Raw genomic sequence first — 23,748 nt, 5'->3', positions numbered from 1 at the left:
TGACATAACCCGAAAATCAAAACACGAAATTCGGGAATACTGCCGGGAGAATTCTTTTCCTTGAGAATTTCAGATGCAATCTTTCTGATTATTATGCACCATTCTTTGTATGATTACCTATGACCTTTTCATCGCATCGCATTTTATTTTGTAATTTTTGCATGACGTGCATAGGTGGCCTGCGAAGTGTTGATTTATTTACTTTTGCTTTGTATGTATGTATGTTTGTTGTATGTATAGCCGTCGCTTTTCCTCCTGTACAGCCGGGTATGTAAAGGAGCCGGGACCATTGTCAAGCTGTCGCCACAGCTTTTAGTCCCGGCTCCTCCTTTGTAAGAAAGGAATAAACTTCAACTTCAACTTCAACTTCTGCCGTACAACTTCGCTCGGGTGGACGGAAAGTATTCCCTCGTGAAGATTCGCCTTAACTTCGCAGATAACCTTGCTCGCATCTCATGGTGAGCCAAATGGCTGAGACGTCTTGGCGAAATCTTGTATTGCGGACGAGATGTTGACGAAAACACTCGTAGTGTAACACTCGCTCATACGAGGCGGACTACGAAGCGGCCTGAACTTGAGCCGAAATGCTAGGGCAGTCACGACGCGAGGTGTGCCGACACATCATACGCTTGCGTTCTGTGGTTTCGTCGGCGCTGTTTCATAACGGCAGCCCGCGAAGTCCGCTGATTGTGTAAGTGGAAAATTTTGCCGTGACAAAGTCATGCAGCGTGACATTTCACGCGTTGCGAGCCTCAAACCCAGCAATTCGCAGCATCAAAATGGAACAAAGTCAGACCTGTGCTTCAACAAGCGTTGAAATCTTCTAGAAGAGAACGTTTTATTTCATCTGAACACATTGATCTACAAAACGGCGTAGGGATGTCTTTGAGTTTCAGTTTGATAATAACAGCGACCATCACGTATAAGTGGACACCTTGTGGTCTGAAAAGACCGACATAACCAGCACACGCGCCCTGAAATTGGTCCCCGTGCACAGTTGCTGTTAGCGACGAAGATAGTTAACATAAAGGCTATCAACAGGGTTATCAAAAATGTGGACATGGCATTGCATCCACTGCTTTCTCTCTACTGGACCAGGACATTAGGTTTCTGTGCTGAACACACATGCGACACGGCCGCCTGTGTCAATTAATGGCTGTCTCTACGTGGCCCTATCGGAGCCCGCCCATGTTGGTTCGCGTAAAATTTTCGAAGTTAATCTTCGTTTAGAAAATTGTGGCCTGTAATGGAGCCCGAGTTTGCTTTGAGTAGCGCATAGAATGCATTCTGTACCTAGCTTTGCTGGGCATCAGTGTTCCTGTATACTGGAGATTAATAAGTTGCACTATCTGTCGGCTGCCAGTAGCGACCACCGCAACTCATTGGGGATATTTTCACACGTTTTTTTTTGTTATTTTGGGGTTTAACGTCCCGAAGCGACTAAGGTTATGAGTAACACCGTAGTTTAGGGCTCCGGAAATTTCGACTACCTGGGGTTCTTTAACGTGCATTGACATCGCACAGTACATGGGGCTGTAGTATTTCGCCTCCATCGAAATTCGACCACCGCGGCTGGGATCGAAAATGCGTCTTAGGAGCCAGCAGCTGAGCGCCATAACCACTGAGCCATCGTGGCGGCTGCATTCATTTCACATGTAATTGTGAGAAAACTACAGAGCGCGATGAGACCCTGCTCGAGAATTTTGACATCGATGGCATAAGTGTGACTTCTAAAATGCATCCTATATTCGCACCGACTTCTCTGACGAGTTTACAAACCACTGGGTTTTACCGAAGATTAATGAAATCCCGCGCTAATTTTGCATTTTCAACTCCATGCGATACGTGGTGAAAACGCTTGTATTGCTGGACTAGACTGCATTGCTTGTATTGCTGGACTGTAAACGCTGGACTGTATTGCTCTTCCATCGATAATTTAAGTAGCTGTGGGGGGGGGGGGGGGCACCTAGGTCACTTGACCTTGCGGCGTCAATACAATCTGCTCACGAGATAGTGATCAAACTGACCACCGTGGCAGGCGGCAGTTGTATTAATGATTGGTCGGGAGAGGTTAGTTGGGAAAGCAACCTGGGTCGCACAAGCCCCACCGGTGGCAGCACCTGCCATCGCAGAGCAGTGGCGCATCGCTCAACCGCTGCGCTACTGCGCCAGGAGTGGTATGATGACTCCCGGGGATTTGTGAATGTAAAGTCGAGAATGACCAATCCCGCATGTATGGGCATTAACCCATTAATAGTATCGCGTCGTACTCTTAAGGCGAGCATAAGTGTCCCCTCCATTATTTTTTTTTTATTTAACCTAACGTTTACTAAGGAAGCGGGCAACAGACGATGGAGCTTATACAGTTAGTGATGCTGTCTGCCGTTCTATTGGAATATACTCGTAGAAGAGGCGCTCGCATCCTGAGTCGCGCAGCGTTCGCGTCGTAAAATATAAAAGAAGTTGGTTACAGTGATGAGCTAAAGGCACACTAAACCCACAGCGTGTTGAAGACACAGAAGGGTGTGGCTAGTTCTGTGCGCATTTATCTGGATAGCATCGAGCTGCATTTCTATCGAAGAATACAGCTCGAATGCTGGCGTAGAAGGGAAGCGCACGTTTAACTTCTTGACGCTATGAAAGCGCTTCACGAAATTACAAACACGGAACAGGTTTAGGCGTTATTATGATTATATAAGTGCGCTTTATAGCCTTAGCGACTGTAGCAACAAATATGTAACCACGTAAACGACAAATACACGCTCCACTTGTTCTGCCTAAAGCAAGGACTGTAGAACGCGACCACTAACCAGTGCCCGCCCTGTTTTATTGAACGACGGCAATTTCGGAACTATACGGCCTAAAAGGAGAAGCTTCACGTTGGACGGGCGTTCACGACCGAATTGGAGGGGGGGTGGGGAGGGACCGTATATACGCCATTAGAATACAATGCTCGACCCCGTTTCGCGATCCGGACATTACAGCGCGGGATTCGTGGGGGTAGACATACAGGCGCGGCCACCTCGCATATACCCGCACTCGCCTGCTGCCCCGAGGCTGTAACGCAGGAGCGGGCTCATTGTTCTGGGCACACGCGAGCCTTTCCTGACGATCGCCGTAATGGGAGCGAAGTCCATAAAGGAGGCGTTGGCGCCGCCCAGCGCGCCGGGGGTGTGATGGCCGGTGGCGTCTTCCGCCCGCCGCAGTTCCCCGGCTGGCCGCGAGGGGGCCAGCATCCACCTTCCGCCCACGAGGTCAAGATCGCGATGTCAGGCGGGTCAACGCTGTCGACGTGAGCGGGTTGACCTTTTCCGTACAACCCCGCCGATAATCGCCGATAGCCGCGAAATGGAGCCACGATGACGACGTTGTGAGCCGTGTACGCGAGTTTTGTGCTGCGCTACAGTCTTTCCAGGGTCGCCGGCTGTTTCGCGCAGAGAAGAACCGTCACTTAGTGGCGGCCCCGTGGCGGTAGGTGTAGTAATGCCACTGCAATACGAACATGAAAAAAAAACAGTGCTTAATGCTTCGAGCCTTAATGTCGGTCGCGTGGTGCCACGCGAACCATCTCGATGGCAGTTGCCCTAATGGAGTTTGGAAACTGCGTCCGTTGAATGCACTCGCAATCAGTGCATGCCCTTAACAGAAAGCGCATATTAACAACGTATGCATTAAGCGTGATGTAACACGCCTTCTTTCTGGGGCCACAAAATTTATTTGTTAATTTCAGACTATGTAAGCATCTCTGCAGGTAAAAAAAAAAAATCAACCTCTTCAAGGAATCGTAAATATCCAATGCCTGAAGTGAAAAATTGAAAAAGCTGCCAAAACGGCAGCGGTGCAGAGTTAGCGACCGTACACTTTTTAATATTATTGAATATCACACCTTCGCTTCGATAGTCAGCGAGCGTCTCTGAAGGCAGCTCTCCACTGCTTGGACTGAGGTCTCGTAACGTATAGGCCGAGGTCCTGCACTTTTGCATGCTGGGAAAGCCATCGATGGCTTTCCCAGCATGACATAAGAGATACAGGGTTGATAGCTAGACCCTGTGGACCCACAATGGATGTCCCGCGTTGTTACGGACCATCGAACGGAGCGGAAAATGGTCGGAGCATTCCTGTTTTCCTTCTGTCTGACTGCAGACAGTGCTTTAGTTGGACAAGGACTGGGACCACTCGCTTTGATGTTTATTCATGTGCGCCGTTTCTTTTAGCCCGTTTACATTAATCGGCACTAACTGCACAAAACGGCGCGCTGCCGAGCGGACTGCTGAAGGGTGCCTCGATGCAGGTCCTTTCGAGGCGCCCTAGACAGCTGAACGCGCCAGCGGTGTCAGATGCCTCCTGACAGGCCGCTCATGCGGCCCCCTTGGAGAAGTATTACGTTGAATCTTGCCGCTTCATGATTGTACGCGCTATGTATGGAATTACGCAATCCAGATGCGAGTGTACGTGGGAAAGTGAAAAGCGATGACATCACTGCTGGCGAATAGAAAACCTCAAAAGTGATGTCGCAGTGGTGTCATGTTAAAGTTTCAGTTTGTGTGTTTTTTTTACATGTGGAGAAGGGCTCGACTGGCATGACATTTAATAGCATCGCTGCACCATCGGGGAGAACTCGGCTTAGTGCTATGTGCGCAGAGACTACTACGAAGGCACCCGCGGAGAGGGTTTGCGGAGTCCTCTGCAAGTCGTTGTATACGGGTTTCAAATTATTCAGTACGGATTTTTCTTTAAAAAAAAAACCGTGAAAAATACCTCGGCCTGGAGTCGGTAGTTTGCTTTCACGCGACGGCGGATATTATTTATGAGAGAGAGGGCAATGAAAGGACTTGTCAGTAACTAAAATTACCTGATTAACCTTTTATTTTTAGTTTTAGGGCGCAAGGTTAAAGTGTGAAATTGAAGGCCGTCCAAACCGAAGGCCAGTGTTTTTGAAATATAAGAATCGGCATCGTGCTTCGAGATATCGAACGTGGAAAGGAAAACGCCTCTCAGATCTCTTCAAGCGCTACCGATTCTTAATAGGCGTCTCCGTGTTTCTTTCTCTCTTGGGCGCAGAGCTGCCTGATGGAGCGGGACAACGAGCTGTTCGGCCAGCTCCTGGGTCTTCACCAGAGCATCGCCGAGTTGAGGCTGGCGCGGGAATTTCCCCCTCCGCCCGTGACGAACAGCGGCGGCGTGAGCAGCGCAGAGTGCACTGCGGCGAAGCCGCCGAGCAGACCGGCTTCGCTCGAGTCGCTCGCCTCGTCCTCGTCGTCTTCCGAGCCCGGAGGCTGCCGGCGTTGCGCCGCCGGGCAGCTGCGACGGCGGCGAGCCCTGTCCCAGACAGCCGCCTACGACTCCGGCGTGCAGCTGCACTACGGCAGCAGCCACTCCGAGTCTGACCACGAGGTGTTCGTGTGACCCCGTGCCGGATGGTGGCGAACGAGCAACCCGTGCGAGTGGTTGGACACGGCGTGAGCTTAGGCAACTAGCTGTAAGCATACTGCGCTGGACAGAGGGAACGTACTGCTGTGCTTCACCATCAATACATTTAGTGACAAACAGGCATTCCTGTTTCCATGCAGAACAATGCTCGCTTAGCGAATTTAATTCCTTGCTTTGTGTGTTTTTTTTTCACTCGACTGTGTTCGACTACGTGAGCTCTTGGTTGCTTGGTTGTGACTTTTGCTTTCATGTGTATCTTTGGTGTGCTTTGAACATTTTGTGCGTTTGGCATTAGCTAGAGCTAGCTGGCGCAGATTCATAATGGTTGGTGCTGTTTTTCACCATTTGTGCCCATAAGCTGCACCCCCCCTCTAAACCTATGCAAGCACACTCTTCTCATCTTAGAGCGAGTAGGGCTGCGCGGTTGTTCCAGCAGTGCTCGCACGCTCCTGAACTCCAACGTCAGTGTCACGTGCTAAGCGGGAATAATGCGAACGACGAACAACCATTCGCCATTGGTTGCTCTCCTATTTTCCCGCAAATAAAATGTTCTTGATAGACTATCAAGGAGAGAGGTCTTCAGAATGCGTAAGCGGCATCGAAAGCGCGTACCTCTGTTATCAGCTGGTGGGCCAGAGACCATGCACGGTGGGGATAAGGAAAATAAACTGACGTGTGGTAGCAAAATCTCACATGTGATGGCTGGCAGGCCTGATAATTATGTGCATAGGTAGTCGTTTGCGCGTCCTGGCGACTGGACAGCGATAACATTCATGCATGTTTTCTGAAACGCCGGCACGAAAAAGGAAACACGCTTCGTTGCCAGCCGTCGCGAGGCACGATGGCCGTTTTGAGACCTTGCTGTTCCGTCCATTGTTTTGCGTCTTGTTTGAATAGCAGCAATGAGAGAGTATGGCCGGGGCTTTACACCAGAGGGAGGCCTTATTAGAAAATAGGTGTTTCTTGCTGCACTAGTTGGCGTCGTTCCTGCGTACGTTTATGCATCTGTGGCAGTTATTTTATGCATGACATTAAAAAATAAAGAAACGTGAGGTGTCCGAGAAAACATGCCAAAGGAGCTAATATTCTTTTACAACCAACTCAAGTGCAAGGGGATTGTACAACATGAACTGGTTAGCACGGTGGGCAAAAGAAATTAAAGCAAAAAAAAATGTAGCATGTTTATTTGCACCGTGTAAACGATTTCGGATAATAGTTCATTGTGGGGGGAAACTGGCAGAGAATAGCTTGCCGCAAATTTCATCTATCAACCACGTGGTCTTCGTGCCCGCAGGGGCACGTTGTCATGTGTTATATTTTTTTGTTTATTCTATCTAAATATTTTGTAAATGAAGTTCGTCATTACAGTGGAAAACACCACAATATACGGCATGTTTTCGGTGGTTTTAAAGACTGTTGGCTTCTTGCGCTTTTAGGCAGCTAGATCTCCGCAGTTCAGCGCGGTTTCTGGGACTGTGCACCGGGACGAATACCTTCTGAACTTCTCCTAAGCCTTCCAATTTTTTATGCAGCAGCGAGGAGAACTGTGTTGCTTGGCAGGGCTTTTTGGTTGGGTTTGGTGACTTGAGACAAAAACATGACTTTATTTTGGTTAATTAAGAGTTGACGGCAACCATAGCTTCCTCACTTTGTGTTCAGTGGTATACCATTACGTGCGTTTTCCAGTACTGCTCATCGTTTGTTAGTGCACGTTAAAGATCCCCAGGTGGTCGAAATTATTCCGGAGCCCTCCACTACGGCACCTATTCTTCCTTTCTTCTTTCACTCCCTCCTTTATCCCTTCCCTTACGGCGCGGTTCAGGTGTCCAAAGATATATGAGACAGATACTGCGCCATTTCCTTTCCCCAAAAACTAATAATTATTATTATTATTATCGTTTGTTTTCAGAAAATCCGAATAGCCTAACTTTGAATGACCTGTGCAAGGTTGCAAGCTTGTCACGTTGTTAGGGACGCACAAAGCTGTGCACGTAACCATACAACGCAGCAACAATATTCTTATTTGACGAATTTTCACAGCGTGCTCTGGCGATTTAAGTGTTGCAGTCTGGCTGACATTATTAGCGCATTTCTAGCTACGCAAAGAGCAAAAAAATGTGTGGTGGTTTTCTGATGCCCTGACTTGTTATTCAGTGCTCGTATAAAACAATAAAATTTGAGTTTTGTTCGAAGTGGCCCTCACCGTATTGTCTACTTGGTCGAGACCTTTAAAGATAGCGCTCAATCGGCAGAAGTTACCAAATGACAACTTACAGCCTCCCAAGAGGGCTATAAATGTTCTATTGGAGGACCACTCCTAATTTCTTCTGCCGAATAAAGTTTAAAACATGCATTCCACACATGGGATCACCCCGGTCACACTCTCCCCAAGACTAGACCACAAATCCGCCGCTGGCGTTTAAGCACGTACTATATACTGACACATAATGCAACAACCCAGAAAACATTCGCCGGTACTGCAGCTACACTGTTTAATGCAACGTTGCTGCTTGCGCCAAATTCGATTCAGGTTCCTTAATTTTAACGACATCCGATCGCCATTGCGCTCACCTATCATTGTTTTCTGCATCGAGACACATAAAAAGTGTTCTGATCAAAAATATTATTTTCTTTTAACGGCGTGTCTAAACCAGCCGTCTCAGCATGGCCACCTTGGACACCAACCTTATCGTGAGGCCAATATAATTTAGGACCCTAAAAAATATAATTTAGGACCCTTAAAAATCAGTTGTCTGTCCCATTAACACGCGACACGAGGCCGTGGTCTTGCGAGAGCTTCAAACCAATACACATACTGATTTGAGCTTTGTGCACAAACTACGCACCAGGCTCTATCCTAAGAAGCCTTCTCTATAATATGGCACCTGGGCGCGCCAACGCAAGCCGGCAGTCCACCCTATCTACAATCCTACCCCCGCCCAATGAGAAACCGTGCTGTCCAGCTCGGACGTGCGTGGCCAGCGCGAGCTGGTGAACCGGGCCGCTGTAGGATCCTTGGACTGAGAGCTCCACCCGAACGGGGCAAACTTGAACCCAATAAATGGTTTACGTCATCATCATCATCATCTGTCCCTTTAGCAGCATTTATAGTCTTCCGTGCGGGAAATCAGGCCCCTGGGAGAAGTCTTGTCACTGCTACTAAATTTGTCTCGCATCTCCTCGATCAGGTTAAGCACAGGATAAACGCTTGAAGTGATTTTTTTTTTAACCAGAAGCGTGTTTGGTTCGTTGTTGTTGTTGTTGGTCTCATGAAATGGCACACACACACAACGGGGATTGACCATAACCAGGCGGTGACTACCTGCATTGCAAATTGCATGCGGCAAACTTGGGATCATCTAAAAAATTTGAGTAACTCGGTTCTCGTGGCAGGGGTGTTGCGTTGTCGTTGCACTGATGAAGAAGAGGCGGAGGACACCTGCACCATTGTGTGCGGGAGCAACAACAGATTCCGTAGTTTAACCTCCTCCGAACCACCCCTCAAAAATGGGTAAGTACAGCCCGTGTTAAGCCTCTGTGTAATCCCGTGCACAGTCCAAAGAACAGCAATTGGTCGCAGACGAGAGACGAAGACGACTCTAGGAATTGTTTGCCTTTCCAAAGGCCTCTCTCGTCGTAATAAGCTTGTTTGGCATGTGAACTGGTTACAGGTAGCCTCTGCTAGATACCAGCACACCAAGAGATAAGGTGAAGCATCGAGACGCTTCTTTGACAGATAAACATGACACAGATCACTATACTTATGTATGAGCGAACGTCATGCTACCCGGCATGCATAAGATGCATAAGTGAGCCAGCTTACTCCTATTTAGCATTTTTGTAATTCCACAACGTTAAGAGCAATGAAGAAGGCAGTTTGGCTTGCGCTTACACATTTTTTTTTGTTGTTGTATGCTGTGTCCACAACCTTACTACAGTGAGCCAGAGGTAAGTATGCGAGTTTTGTTCATACATTGTTACATACTGCAATAGTGATGCGTAGTTCACCTTCATCTTAGGTTCCTATTTTTCCTTAATATTCCTTCTTCTGCACATTACAAACGTGGCTTGTTTATGGCAGTCATTGGGTGCAGTTGCCTATTTAATACAAGGGCGCCCAGTTTTATTGCCTCCTTGTTGCCAGTATGCTGGAAGACACAAATTTCAATTTTTACGGACAAACGAGTAACAGTCTAAATACGCCACTCTGCTGATAATTTCTCAATATGTAAGATTCTGCTTTGGGCTTGTTGCGTGTTCAAGTATTATGGTGGTGTCACAAACCAAAATTCCAGCCCCGTATCGTCCCAACCAGGCGCGCCTGCCGACCGTGTTGAGAAAAGCTTAGGCCATGCAGGAGGCTAAACAACAACACAGGGAGGACACTGCGATACGTTATAGCCCCGTCGCTTCTATAGGGAACACCAAAGATCCCACACGAGTGGCCTCCCATACAGTGACGGCTTCAATCGTTGTGCACGGCCTTACATCACCGGGTTGAATTCGAGACGATTCTGTAAAAATGTTATAGTCCTGTTTGGTAATTCGATCTACTAGCTGCAATAAGGTAATTAAGCAATGAATAAAAAATAAGTGTCAAGAAAAAGGAAATTATGCTATAAAAACACTTCCCTTCTTTGAAGCTTTATATTTGAGCGCAATTTCAATCCTTTTGAGGAGGACTTAGGGCTGCTGTTAGCTGCAGTCGTTAATATCATGAATGACGATGACGATATATTCTTATAGCGCAAGGGCATCTGTGGCCAAAAAGCGCCATGGCACGAGGTGTTTTTGTTTACTCAAGATGGAATCACAGACCCATTTCCCAAGCATTTAACCCTAAAGAAGCCCAGCACCGGGCCAGGGGAAAGCTTGTATACCCATTGTATCACCGTGGGTAACCACGCATCTCCCGCACGCGAGGCGCATGCTCCGACCACTAGGAACCGCCGCGATTCATTATCATGAATGACATCTGCTAGTACTGTCAGAGGCACAGACAGCGCTAAGAAAAGCGCGAACAGCCGTGTGTTTGACTAGAAGTAAGCGCATTGTCCTCATTATATTATTGCAGTCTGCATTTTAAGCCAGTCTCGTGAAAAAAAAAAAAAAACGCGCTTCTAAGTCTCACAGATTACATGCGCCGAATCTGTGGGATTTGTTGACACGTTATTATTGTTAGTGCTTTAATCTGCTCACGAACGTAAAAGAGCAAATTACACACAACGGTGGGCATATCGAATATCAAAACGCTATCTATAAGTGCACGCGTTCCAATTTCAAGAAACAAAACAAAACAAAGGACGGACTGGAGAAGTGAGGGCAAAAAAAGAAAGAAAAAAAATCCACTTATTTCTTTTGCCTGCCGCAGCACTTCGTTCTGGCAGCCGCGCAATGAAAATAGCATTTGATTCATTATAGTTTCTTGTTATTGCGCAATCATCTCTTAAAGGCTTAAAATCGGGCCACAGGACGAGAGCGCGCCACTTGCACAGCAGACAGCGTTTTGTATACGCATTCATGTAGTTTAACTAACTAACTAACTAACTAACTAACTAACTAACTAACTAACTAACTAACTAACTAACTAACTAACTAACTAACTAACTAACTAACTAACTAACTAACTAACTAACTAACTAACTAACTAACTAACTAAGTGAATAACTAACTAACAGCTTACTAACCAAATAAGCAACTAGCCAGTTAAGTGTACAAAGAAGGAGCTAAGCAGCTATCCAATTCTGTCTCCCTTGGCTTCGTGCCCGTGTCTTGTTTGTGCCCCGTGCAGTGTGAATCGCGGCGCAATGTGCGTCTTCCTAGGCGTCGCCTGCGCGCTGGCCGCCGTGGGTGCCCTGATACTCTTGGACGTTGCAAAGGTTGGTAAGTATATGTCCGCATGGGGCCGGTCTGCATTACCCGCTCTCAGGTTGCTCCCTCCGTACAGTTGTACATACGTATACCATGGGCAGTGACTGACTTCGCTTTCTGGAGAGAAAAGCCAAACCATGCCGTGCATGTTGGCCGGAAATCGGGGCAGTGGTCTAGTTCCTTGTCTGCCACCAGGTGGCGCATCGAAAAAAAAGCAAGAATTTTGTTTAAAAAAAAAACACGGCGCCAGCAAAGATTCGACCTCAGACCATCCTCTGTGCGCTGTAGAGCGTTAAACCACTCAGCTACGGCTTCGACGCATACGTGCATGTTGACCTCTAGCCCTATCACGTGAGCTGGTGTAACAGTGACTTGAAGATGACAACGTTGGCCAATCTACCTCTTTATTTCGAAAGAGGTTGCATCGAACCATAGGAAGCCCAGTCCCTAATCTACTTGAAGCAAATAGAAAAAAGTGTTAGGAGGTGTACATTCTTCAAACATAGCATTTTCCCCACATAAAATGGCTCTAAATTGTCGCCGATTCCTTTGCTAAAATTTTTAACGGTTTTGGCACAAATCAAAGCCGAAGCATCGGGACAATTAGTTAAAACAATAAATGTGACTTCTGCCACTGAACGCGGATTCGATCCCGGCCGCGGCGGTCGCATTTCGATGGAGGCGAAATTCTAGAGGCCCGTGCACTACGCGATGTCAGTGCACGTTAAAAAACCCCGGGTGGTCGAAATTTGCCGCAGCCTTCCACTACGGCGTCCCTCATAACCTGAGTCGCTTCGGGACGTTAAACTCGATAAAAACAAAATCCTCCCACTGAAGCGCCAAAGGCCTAATGCTTAGCGGCGCTAGAAAGGAGCTGTCCCGAATTCCTTATAACACTGAGGACGAGCCTCATATCCCTGCACTAATAATGCACTACCACTTGATTCGGTCGCGAACGACGGATGTTTCTTGCTTTACAAGTGATCAGTCTTAAAGCTCGTCCATAACTTACGTAATAGAGCTCAATGTTAAGGCGATTAATGAAGTGAAATGACATAATTAACTTTCATATTTTTGATTGTAGGGCTCAAGGTCACTTAGCGAAATTGAAGGTTGTGAAAATTGAAGGCGAGCTTAGCGTTTAGAATTTGAGAATCGGCATCTTGGTTCAAAATACCGAACGTGAAAAAAAGTTTTGTTGAAAACTCGAGTCGGCTCACGTTGCATAGTAATAAAATGTCGACTCTTGCTTTAAATACTGTTTACATTTTGATCATGTAGAAGACGTTGACATGATTCCAGTGATAAATATCACACGTCGCGATGACATTTTATAAATGAGCAACGCGGAAAAATGAACTTCACCAGCTATCAAAGCGTAATTTCCACATTCGATATCTTGATGCACGATGCTGACTCGGAAGTTTTATAAACTGTATGAGAGAGAGAATAAACTGAGTTTGCCTTCGATGTTGAAGACCCTTCAATTTTGCAGTCTTGCGCTGTGAAACCTAAAATTAGAAAGTTGAGGTTACTTAACTCAACTACACAAAATTAGTTCATTTTAGTTAACTACCAGAAGGCCGCCAAGTCTTTCCCCCGCAAGAATTACTGCTCATTTTGTGTCCGTAGTGAGGGCGTGCTACAAGTGCACAACAGACTGCATGAGCCCTAAGATTTGGGCTACTGCGGGTATGATTAGGTGGTTAAATTAATTATCGTGGTGCATGTCGGATCATCGTAGCCCACTTTCGCATTAGATATGTGATATAAGCATGCATGACAGAATGACAGATTCGTGGGAAGGAAGCACTTCATATGACTTGCATAAGCCTTTGGGCATCTTCGCAATAACATAACTCTTCTAGTGACTGTCTCCATCATATATTTCACGCGTTCCATAATGCAATAACAAAGAACAAACTAAGACCACCTTTGGCTTTCCACACTGTCCTTCCCTTTCTCACTGGTGGTAGGACGCTAGATATGTAGTATACTAGTCTTTTTCTGAAGTGCAGAAGCCGTCTTGGCTGTCATAGCTGCTGTCACCCTGACGTAACTTGGCGCTCTGTCTTCTGACAAAACGCTCATCCTTAAACAAACGGACCCGCAACAGCATGGGGCACTTGCTTTCTGCCGCGACGATTGCAATATTCACCACCGCAGTGCGTTGGAATATAAGTTCCCGAACTGACACTAGTTTGCTCAAATACTCACTACCGCCAATTCGCGACAAATGAGAAAACAATGAGTTGTTCGTAAAAAAAAAAAAACATTTTCGAGCATCTGGTAAAGACACGGACGGTGTTCAATCGGGCAGTCAGTATAAAGCACTATTTTATGCCGCAAATGTAACAGGCAAAGGCGGGCTAGTTGGTGGTTAACAAAGGAGTGCACATTGCAACCACGCAAAACGACGAAGATTCCGCGTTTTGTGCTGTGCTTTCTTCTCTTCGTCCCTCGTCGTTTTGCGTGGTTGCAATATGCACGCCAATGCCGCAAATCTCGTCTTGCTCGTCCAGCAACGATTTCTGCAAGATGACAGCAGACGAGTGGTTCAACATTGGCTGCCATCCGTACGTGACAGTGTCGCCACGAATTTTTATGAAATGAAATAGTTGCTCTCTTTTCAGAATATACTTGCACTTGCATCTAACCTTACATGTATGAGTCAACACACGGTGCATATTTGGCCCCTCTTGATTTCCCGGTACCGGGCTTCAAGTTAAGAAACGTGAGACGTTCTACTTTTCTGTCCTCTTTCTTCAGGACGAAGTTCGAGCGGAAAAAGTGGTCATGAGAAAGAAGGACAGGCGAGAGGCCCCGGTAAGTCTGAAATTTAACTTATACACCTAGCGATTCCACTGATGCTAAGAGCAAACAATACTCGGGGCTAATCGTGATAGTGAAGCGCCCCTAGTGAATGGCACACAATAGCGCAATTGTGAAACTGTTGCAGCTGGCACTGAGTGCAATGCTTGCGGTCTTAAGATTTTATCACCCAATTCAACGCTGAAGAACTCATTTAGAATTTGCGGTGTTCGAATCTATTGTTCACGGATGGAAGCTGTTCGGATAGCGATGATGGGTTAATACCCAGATATGCGCAATCGCTCATTCTCTACTTTACATTCATAGACCCCTGGGAGTCCTCATACCACTCATGGCGTAGTGATGCAGCGGTTAAGTGATGCACCACTGCCCTGAGATTGCAGGTGCTGCCCCCGGCGGACTTGTGCGACAGAGGTTGCTCTTTCTGAGCAACCTCTCGCGACATATCATTAATTGAATTGCCACCTGTCATGGTGGGCAGTTTGCACGGTGTGCAGTATATACACATATAACGTTCTAAAATGAACAGACACAGCGAATGAAGTAGCAGAAACAGACATTGTTTCACACTCTGTAAATGAAATGAGCACCTATCGTCACCTTTAGGCCGCGTTCTACCCTGTGTATGTTTCAGTGAAGTTCGAAATGGTGTTGCATTTACGCATCTCTAGGCTGACCAAATGTACTACGAGGTACTACTTTTAGTTCGTGGTAAGCAGCTGAAAGTTCTTGCGTTTTCTGTGCCTTGCTGGGGTCGTCGACTGAACCACAGCGGACGCGGGCAAGAGCACCACCCGGCACAAGGCTGCGGGTGCTACAGGCGCCAAGCATGGCGGGCACATCACCCAGGAGCCGCGCAAAACACGCGCGACTCCAGCCACGGTGCGCAGCCGGAGAACCACCCTCGAGGAAACCGACGCAGCAGACGCGGCCGACGACGCCTCGACGGCCGCCGAGCAGACGAAACCGAGCCCCGAGACGACAGACAGCGGCGCCACGCCGGGTGACCAGAGAGGTACGCGATTTGGCCCATTTTGGGATGAGTGAGAAATGATCGTTGAATCCAGAGGGGTAATGCGGTGAAAAATGATTACATTGAAAAAAACGCTTAGTATTAGGCCCCGACAGGACTGTTCTCGCAGAATCCTTCCCAAATATAATCCACCAGAAGATTATATTTACAATCACGTCATACCATTACTAGAGTCCAGAATAACACAGCGCGAAAGGGGGGGGGGGGGGCACAGAAGAAACTTTGAATGCGTGAGAGCGCTGACTAGACACCGATTTACAGGAACTGGTAGTTACCGCCTTAAGTGTGTGTCCCGTACTAAACCAAACACAAGCTTTGCTGCCACCATTAGCCTGGCTTGTATGAGTACCAATTTCGTTGCGAGCGGTTTTAGTGCGAGAACACTAATCCGGAGGTTCGGAATCTAGCGAAATCGTCTGGTGTATGTCCGAGAAGCTGGCGTAGAGCGAGCGCTCCCGCGTCACTGCCCGCTCATCGGCGCCTTCTACGTAGCACAAATCCGTGCTTTCGCACTGAAATAACGTCGATGAGTTCCACACACACATGTCTGTTTCAGAGGTGAGCGTTTGTGCGCACTACCACGTGATTACGTTAACGAATTACATAATCACTAGTACATCTATCACTATGCGGCTGAGCTGGAAGTATACTTAGTGAGAACTAGGGTTGCAAATGTTAGCCTCCTTGTTAGCTTAGTTGACGGAGCAACTGCGTAACTCAGGTGACTGTTCTGGGTGCTACGCGATATGTCGGCACGAGCTTTTCGTAAACTAAAACTTCGCATTGAAAAACTTGGTCTTTCGTGTGGGCACGTTACAACAAGTGGGCCAATACTTCATTTTAGCTTTCTTAATAGGTATTTGTTTTATCGACGCGGGCATGGAACTTTTTGACTCAGCGCGAAGCTAAGGTCGCCAGATGCCGCCGCGTCGGATTTTGTCTGCAGGCGGTGACACGGCTGACGAGCGCCCGGATCAGAAGACGGACTCTGCATCTGAGGCGCAGTCCGGCACCCACATGAGCCAGACGACCAGCGGAACTCATGGGGAAGATGTGAAAGGCATTACTGCCGTGTCGTCCGAAGGTATGTGCGCATAATGAGCATAAGAAATGATTAACTTACAGTACAGAGGACACATCTTAGAACAAGTAAGTGTGCAAAAGTTCCTTGGGGTATGGTTAAGTGAAGAGTTGTCTTGGACCCCTCATGTCAATCATCTCCTCTCCGAACTCGCGAAGTCTGTTGGATGTATTAGAAAAATAGCTTCTCTTCTACCTCTTTGGCTAAAGCAATCACTATATTACTCCTTGTTCTATTCTAACCTTTTGTATGGCATTCTGGTCTGGGGAACAACGACAAAAGGGAACTATGATAGGCTTCAACCGCTGCAAAAACGTGTCCTCCGGATTTTTGTGAACCACACCGGCCCTATTAGATTGTTTTCGACGCAACCACTTTTTCCCAGATTTGCTGTTTTACCAGCAAATAAAGTCTATTTGTGGATACCGGCACAGCGAATATATAAAAGGAAACTCCACAGTGTTTGCACACCTGTTTTTTGGCGCGATATGATATCCGTCACCCCAAACGCAGAAATAAAAAAGTCAGAACAAATTATGAAAAACAAGATCTGGAATATCAGGTAATAGACTTGCTAAATAACTCTGCTTCTATTTTGGATTTTTGCCTACCCAGAAAATGTTCAAACGTGAACTGCGGGTAATATTGTTTTCCGTTTAGATTGTTAAGTAACAATGATAAATGTAAATTTTCTTTTCTGTTAATGACTTCTTTTCACGTGTTTTTGTGATATCTGAGCGAATATTCAATGGGATTAAAAAAAAACTGTCCATAGTGCTTAAGTACAGCCATGTTGTATGGGATGTATGCGTGTACTATCTGTAACTCAGCTTCTCTTTTTTGTACCAGCTCTCTGCTGTACTGCTCTACGCTGCTCCTTTTGTTACGGGGGCAGAGACCTCGTCAGGCAATCATGCCTTTAGTATCTGCCACCCGCAGGATGATGTGATTTTCCTGCAAATAAAAACTGACTGACTAACTGACTGACATCAGTGTCCATGCTGCCAGCTGCACAGGATAATGTGGAACTCCATATGTTATATAGACAATCCTGTCCGGCTGGTGTATGACGTCTGTAACTGCGTTCATCATCTTGTAAATCAGATTAATGCGCTGTGAGAATGCAAACCTTAAGAATAAGGAACACGGGAGCCTTTCTTCTCGAACTTTATCGTCTCACGGACGCATTCTAAGTTGTCCCGACCTCCAAATTTAGAAGGTTCTTGAAGAAACACGTAACGTTTCAGTGTTTACAGTAAGCTACATTGTTAATAGCTCGAAAGCTCTTTACGAGAAGCATTCCGCGAGCATCAGCGTGATCCCGGCACACATGCTACCTGCAAGCAGAAGTTGCTCAATTTATCGACGGTGGCGCTAAGTTATCACCGTGGCTGCGTCGCAATTTCGCGAAAATGGCGCACTACATAAGAGAGCACGCATATACGAACTGGAATTTAAGAAATAACTGAAGTCATAATACAAAACTGAATTGTGAACCTATGACTGCCACTGTGTCGTGTCTTACCCGGTTATGTTGTCCGTCGTGGTGCAGGGAGCTAGGCACTCGGTTCCGATCATACTGACTAGACACGTATCCAAAGGGGGGCCCAATGGGTCCTTCCTCCCCCCCCCCCCTTTCCCCTAAATCAAGTTCAACCGCCCCCCCTCCCTGTTCTTTTGACAGCGCCCAACCAGCTGCCACCAGACCCCCCATTGTGGCATTGTTGATGGCCCAAAAGCGACTTGAGTCAAGCGAGAGGGCAAGGAGGAGGAGGAGGAGCGCACTGCCAAGGGATGCTTGGCGCCGTGCTTGAATCACGAAAGCGGGGAGAGCTGGTGTGAACAGCGTAGTCGTCAGTGCTCCGTCTGCGAATGAGCGTTCACAGGAGTCTCTGCGTCATACCGACATCGTATCTTTAAATGAAAGGCGTGAACGAATTTTCATAGGCGCCTGTAGAGGCTCTGGTGTACGCTAGATGACCACAACGGTGAGGATGTAACTGAGTTGTGATGTAACTGAGTTGTGATGTTGCATCATAGATATAAGGAGCGCTATAAGGCGTCGTAGACACCAGGGGTGATGTGCGCTAGCGCTTTGTATACCAAGCTGCAGCCCAATTTAAAGGTTTATACAACAATAACACAAGCATTTGATAATTATTATCATTGTTGTTGCTATAACACCTCTGGCTGCCTTTAAAGATTTAAAAATATTTCGGCTCATTTGCCTTTCTGCGCTGCAGAAGTATGCTTAAGAAAACTGCGAAGACGCTACTCAGTGACAGATGACGATGCACATAAAAACACGAAAAAAGCCGTGTACCGCCCGGCGGGGCCACTTCGATTGTAGAGCGCGGCCTTCTATTTGGAGAGAGATCCGCACCGTTCAAGAGGCTCGTGGCATTCGATAGGACTAAGAGATCTTCCTTGATCTGCAGAACATGTGAAAAAGCACTGCTAAATCGTCGAGATTATTTCTAAATTACGTCTTTTTCTTTAAAAAAAAATGAAGAACTGGGCTTCTTAACTGTATTTCGCTTTAAGCCTGAGTTTGTTGAACTAGGTCTTTCTTAACGGCATCCCCTTAAACAGCTATCACTCTGCGAGTATCGATTCTGCTATGTAGGCCAGCTGGAATGGAGGCAACTTGCTACCTTGAAATCGAAGAAGGCGCCTATCCTAGTGGCCGATTCTACCCCTGTACGATACGAAACTTTGGGTATATAAGTATGACCATTAATGAAAGGTATCGAAGGAGACTGGATGTGCCGTAATTTCTTTTGACATAGGAGTGGTAAGGTGCTTATTTTGCCTCCACGCTCGAGTTTGATGTCTCTTTCCACCACCATTCCTCGTGAAAATATGTCACTACTTTGATACTGTGATCACTCCGCTCGTATTTGTAGCGCACGCAGACCAATAGACACGCAACCAGGAGCCTAGTGATCAAGGCATCTCGCGGAGTGTTCTTAACATGCTTATGCTCGTGACTTCATCAACGGCAAATGCCCGGCGCTCGATAGTAAAATAGCGCACTAGTCGTGTACCACCCTAACACAGGATTAATTTTAAGCACAGGTTCTTTATTTACTTGCGTAAGATGCGCCTTTCATTACACTGCAGAGAAACTGCGATAGTGAAGTTCGTTTTTCTTCCTAGGGATCTGTGAAACTTATGTCATATTCCAATGGGCGATCCGGAGCAGATCCCTGAACCCGCTAAGTAGCACAAAATCTGTCTCGTCCAATGAGAACTCCGGAATTTAATCCGAATTGCCCATTGTAGCGTGCTGTTTGGTTCACGGAGCAAGAAAATGTATTCAGGATGACCGATTGGAATGAGCCATTAGCCTTGGCGAAGACAAGTGGTTCTTTGCCAACTCCTGCTTCTCACTCCGATCTGCCCCGACAGCCAGCCCGGCGACCACCGAGAGCGGCGGGAGCAGCACGGCCAATCGCGATCAGCAGTCAGCGGGCGTCGGGCCTGAAATGCTGAGCGATGCTGACGAGGAGGGCGCAGCCACTGAAGGCGGCCGACCCGTGTCCTCTACTCTTGTGCCAGGAGGAGCAGCTGACGGTAAATCAGCACGCCCTTCTCCGCCGGGAGAAAACGAGACCACGAGTAGGCCGTCAGGCACACACGACGACAAGACAGGAGGTTAGTATCTCAGTTAGAATATGGGCCAAGTCACTATAAAACAGCACAGGAGAAGAAAACTTCATGGCCCGAGAACGTACCCTCATTATCATCAGCAGCCGAGTTAGATTCAAGGCAGGACAAATGCCTCCTCCGGAAGAAACACCCGCTTAAGCGGTTCTGTGGCCATGTCGTTAGGCTACTGTGCACAAGCTCGCGTGTTTTATCACAGGCGCGACGGCCTTTCGATGGGGGTGAAACATAAGAACAACCGTGTGCTGATTTCGATGAACACAAAACAACTCTAAACGGTCGAAATTAATAGTAAGCTGTCCACTACTGCGGGCCTCAGGGACCGCAGCGTTACTTTGGCATATAAAGATTTATAAATCATTCATAAATATTCAGGTAAAGGTCACTTCTTTCAAGCTACAGTATACTTGCGAAGTTTGCCATCCGATACCACCACCTGCCCCTCATTCCTTTTGCTCTTGTTTGTTTTTATTTTCTCCTCGTCAATCTCAAAGCAGGTTCACAAGACAGATTAGATGGCTTTGGATGTTATTTAGTGGCCGTCATAATGACCATTAACCAGTCAGACCATTAACTCAATAGGCACCATAACACGACAAAAAATAGTCGAAAAAAATACCAGAGGAAAATACGTTCGTTGAACAGCACCAAGAAAACCATCGAACTTTTACCCGTAGCAATATAACGTTTTATGCGCTAGCTAGCTGGCCGATGATATACCGCTGCCAGGATTTTTAACAGTAAAGCGAGGGTTTATAACCCAAACACTTCTCCTTTGTCAGAGCTTTGCGTGCATGGTCGATGTTCGAACATGGCGTTATGATGGCCATAGACAAAGGCTCTGAGTTTCCCAAAAGCTGAACTGTCGGGAGAAGAATACTGTAGGCGCACTCGCTGTTTGGGTCCCTAAACCGCGTGATAACCGATGCACATTTTAACGCCTTCAATTCTTTCATAACCGCGCGAGAAGCAGCCTTGCTAGTAATGGAGACCAAGTGCAGTAAGGAAGACAGAGACCCCGGAGTGAGGCCATGGACTTCAGAAACTTCAAGAGTTCGGTTGATATGCGTCGTGCTTTCATGAGTCATATCTGCACTCAAGTTATTTCCTGTTATAAAAAATAATTGGTTAATGTGGTCAATATGGTTATATATTGTGCTTTTTTCTGAGCCTTGTGTAATAATTTGTTTTCATGTATGCGAAGTTCAGTGCCCGACTTCTCACGTTGCCTTTATATTGGATGCGTTTTTAGACTATAGTAGGATACAACTCAAGAACGAAGCGGCTTTTCTCTCAGAAAGGACCCCCTTCCAGCCAATGGCGTCGGCCGATTCTGATGAACCTGCTAGTATGAGATTGCAGGGAGCAGCGTGAAAATGCAGGGAGGGGACTATCCGCAAACATGGGGGAATATGACTATCCTCTTTAATCTGCCACTTCCTGCATAGCACGCTAGCAGGCTCATGAGAATCACCAGATGCCATTGGCTGAAAGGGGCTCCTTTGAAGGGCAAATGCCGCTTCGTCCTTGATATATACAACCACTGTCCTGAGACACCCTTACAGAAGTGAAAATAAATAGATATATAAATCACACAAAGGCCGCGAGAAGCAACCAATATGTAATGTAAGGCTATAATAGAGAAGACAGCCTTTTTTACTTCTACTATAGCGCTAATAATATATCGCAGGAGCGGCGACACACAGCGACACATTATCCGCCATAGTCGATGAGTCGCCGTCTAACATGCCGGGAGCGGCGGCTTTAGCCGCAACGGCAAAGACTCTTTCGGCGAGCACACGCGATGGGCACAAGACTGACGGTAAGTTTCTGCTTCAGGTCAACGGTGAGCCGCACTACCATTTTGCTTGTGGAAAGGAAAATCAGCCAGTTTGCCACCTTCCTGCTCATGTCGTCGTGAATTAAGTTAAAGCATAGAAATATCAAGAACACGTGTTTTTTTCGCTTCGTTTATAGTCGGATACAACTCAAGAACGAAGCGGCTTCCCCCCGTCAAATAACCGCCTTCCAGCCAATGGCGTCGGCCGATTCTCACGAACCTGCTAGTGTGACAATGCAGGGAGGGGACTATCCCCTTTCATCTACTTTCATCTGCCACTCCCTGCATTGCACGCTAGCAGGCTCATGAGAATCGCCAGGCACCATTAGCTGGAAGGGGATCCTTTGACAGGGAAAAGCCGCTTCAATATTGAGCTGAGTGAAAGTAAATATATGTATAAATGATGCAATGGCCGCAACACACAACCTACATGTAATGTAATGCTATAATAGAGACAGTATGTTTTACATCTACTATAGCACTACTAATATATCGCAGGAGCGGCGACACAAAACGACAAATTGTCCGCCATGGTCGATGAGTCATCCTCTAACTTTCCAGGAGCTGTAGCTTTAGCCGAGACGGCAAAGCCTCTTTCGGCAAGCACACACGATGGGCCCCAGAGTGATGGTAAGTTCCCGCTTCAGTTCAACGGTGAACCGCACGACCGTTTTGCTTGAGGAAAGGAAAATCAACCAGCTTGGCACCTTCCTGTTGATGACTTCGTGAATCGAGTTAAAGCGTAGAAATACTGAGAACACGTGTGTTTTCACTTCCTCTTTAGTCGGATACAACTCAAGAACAAAGCGGTTTTTCCCTGTCTTAGGACCCCCTTCTAGAAAATGGCGTCGGACGATTTTCATGAACCTGCTAGTATGACAATACAGGGAGGGGTTATCCCCTTTCATCTACGTTAATCTGCCACTCTCTGCATTGTGTGGGCATGTGTGCGCATGTGTGGGCTCATGAGAATTGCTGGAAGGGGGTCCTCTGACGGGGAAAAGCCGCCTCGGCCTTGAGTTGTCTCCGACTACAGTAAAACAGTAAATGCATAGTGATATAAAAATTTGTAGCATAAGCAAACGCGCCCATTTGCACGCTTTCAGCTGCCTCGGTACTGCAAGGCCATCCACTTAGACAGAGTACAGATTACAAGTGCGTAATATTATCTCCCAGCACTCCGAATAAAAGATAAAATCATGGAAGTCAGTTAAACGGCTAGAGCATTATGAGAAAGAAATTACAGATAATTGCAATTTACAGAGGGCCGTTTTGTTATTTCACTCCAGTATTTATGTAGTTAAAATTATCTTGGCGCGTTGCCGTGAAAATTGAAAACATGTTCTTCTGGGCTGATGTAAATTAACGAATCTTTTCTCTTGGCTCTGTTATCATTCGCTGCGCCGACTACCTGGTCCCGGCGATAACCAGGGCGTTGTGGCACCTCAGCTAATGACAAAGTGCTAAAAGAAATAGATTTTGGAGCAGAATCTCTATATTATCTCGGCCCTCGATATGTTAGTTCCTGTTTCGTTGGAATGTAGGTCACGTGCAAGGCGCGGTTTGTATATTTCTTGCACGTTAGGCGTACGATGAAAGCTTATATCACAGCGGGGCAAATCCTCCTTTGTAAAGCCTGTCGCTTCAGCTAGTGTAATTGAGGCACCCAAACGAAAGCTTGAGCAGAGGGCGATTTTTTACGGGGCCCATTTCATGCGCACCTTAGACTCAAACCATGCAGTGGCTCACGCCTTGTCTCTACAGCTACCCTATATAGAAAAGAAGAGAAGAATGTACACGAGGCCACTCATTTACCAATACTCTCAAGCAGCGTCACTCATTGGCATTCCGGGATGTCAGTGGTTGTTATTGCTTGGCATAGTTTGCTCTGAGGGGTAGCACCAAGGCTTCTATTCATGTTACCGTGGTGTGGTACTATTCAAACACTGCTTTCTTTTATTCCTCCTTTGCTCTTTCAGCACAAATGCTGTA

At 46.9% G+C, this 23,748-nt stretch overlaps 2 protein-coding genes and 1 long non-coding RNA gene across 4 annotated transcripts in view; all 3 read left to right on the top strand.

Moving 5' to 3' along the window:
- LOC144136473 (uncharacterized) overlaps positions 1 to 7,622 on the top strand; it is a 48,837-nt gene extending 41,215 nt beyond the window's left edge. Inside the window, exon 2 of the mRNA XM_077668822.1 lies at positions 5,062 to 7,622. Coding sequence (XP_077524948.1) covers positions 5,062 to 5,406 — 345 coding nt within the window. The 3' untranslated portion in view covers positions 5,407 to 7,622. The remainder of the gene's footprint in view (positions 1 to 5,061) is intronic.
- A 1,113-nt stretch (positions 7,623 to 8,735) lies between these two features.
- LOC144136472 (uncharacterized) lies at positions 8,736 to 16,688 on the top strand. 2 transcript variants are annotated; one of them, XM_077668820.1, is made up of 5 exons: positions 8,736 to 8,941; positions 11,222 to 11,309; positions 14,071 to 14,127; positions 14,906 to 15,148; positions 16,113 to 16,688. In XM_077668820.1, exons 1-5 carry the CDS (start codon positions 8,769 to 8,771, stop codon positions 16,185 to 16,187), a joined length of 636 nt encoding a protein of 211 aa, XP_077524946.1. In that variant the 5' UTR covers positions 8,736 to 8,768; the 3' UTR covers positions 16,188 to 16,688. The 2 variants fall into 2 exon arrangements, with proteins under 2 accessions (XP_077524946.1, XP_077524945.1); XM_077668819.1 differs by having other exon boundaries at positions 8,743 to 8,941; positions 11,222 to 11,313.
- A 2,404-nt stretch (positions 16,689 to 19,092) lies between these two features.
- LOC144136471 (uncharacterized) lies at positions 19,093 to 22,380 on the top strand. The gene is made up of 3 exons (XR_013315621.1): positions 19,093 to 19,904; positions 21,607 to 21,738; positions 22,255 to 22,380. It is a non-coding gene; the product is annotated as an uncharacterized LOC144136471 (long non-coding RNA).
- Positions 22,381 to 23,748: the final 1,368 nt, after the last annotated feature.

Source organism: Amblyomma americanum, chromosome 6 (assembly GCF_052857255.1).
Source record: "Amblyomma americanum isolate KBUSLIRL-KWMA chromosome 6, ASM5285725v1, whole genome shotgun sequence".
In the NCBI taxonomy this organism is placed as follows: Eukaryota; Metazoa; Arthropoda; class Arachnida; order Ixodida; family Ixodidae; genus Amblyomma; species Amblyomma americanum.
The sequence above is the reverse complement of the archived record's forward strand: the minus strand, read 5'-3'. Positions and strand labels throughout refer to the sequence as shown.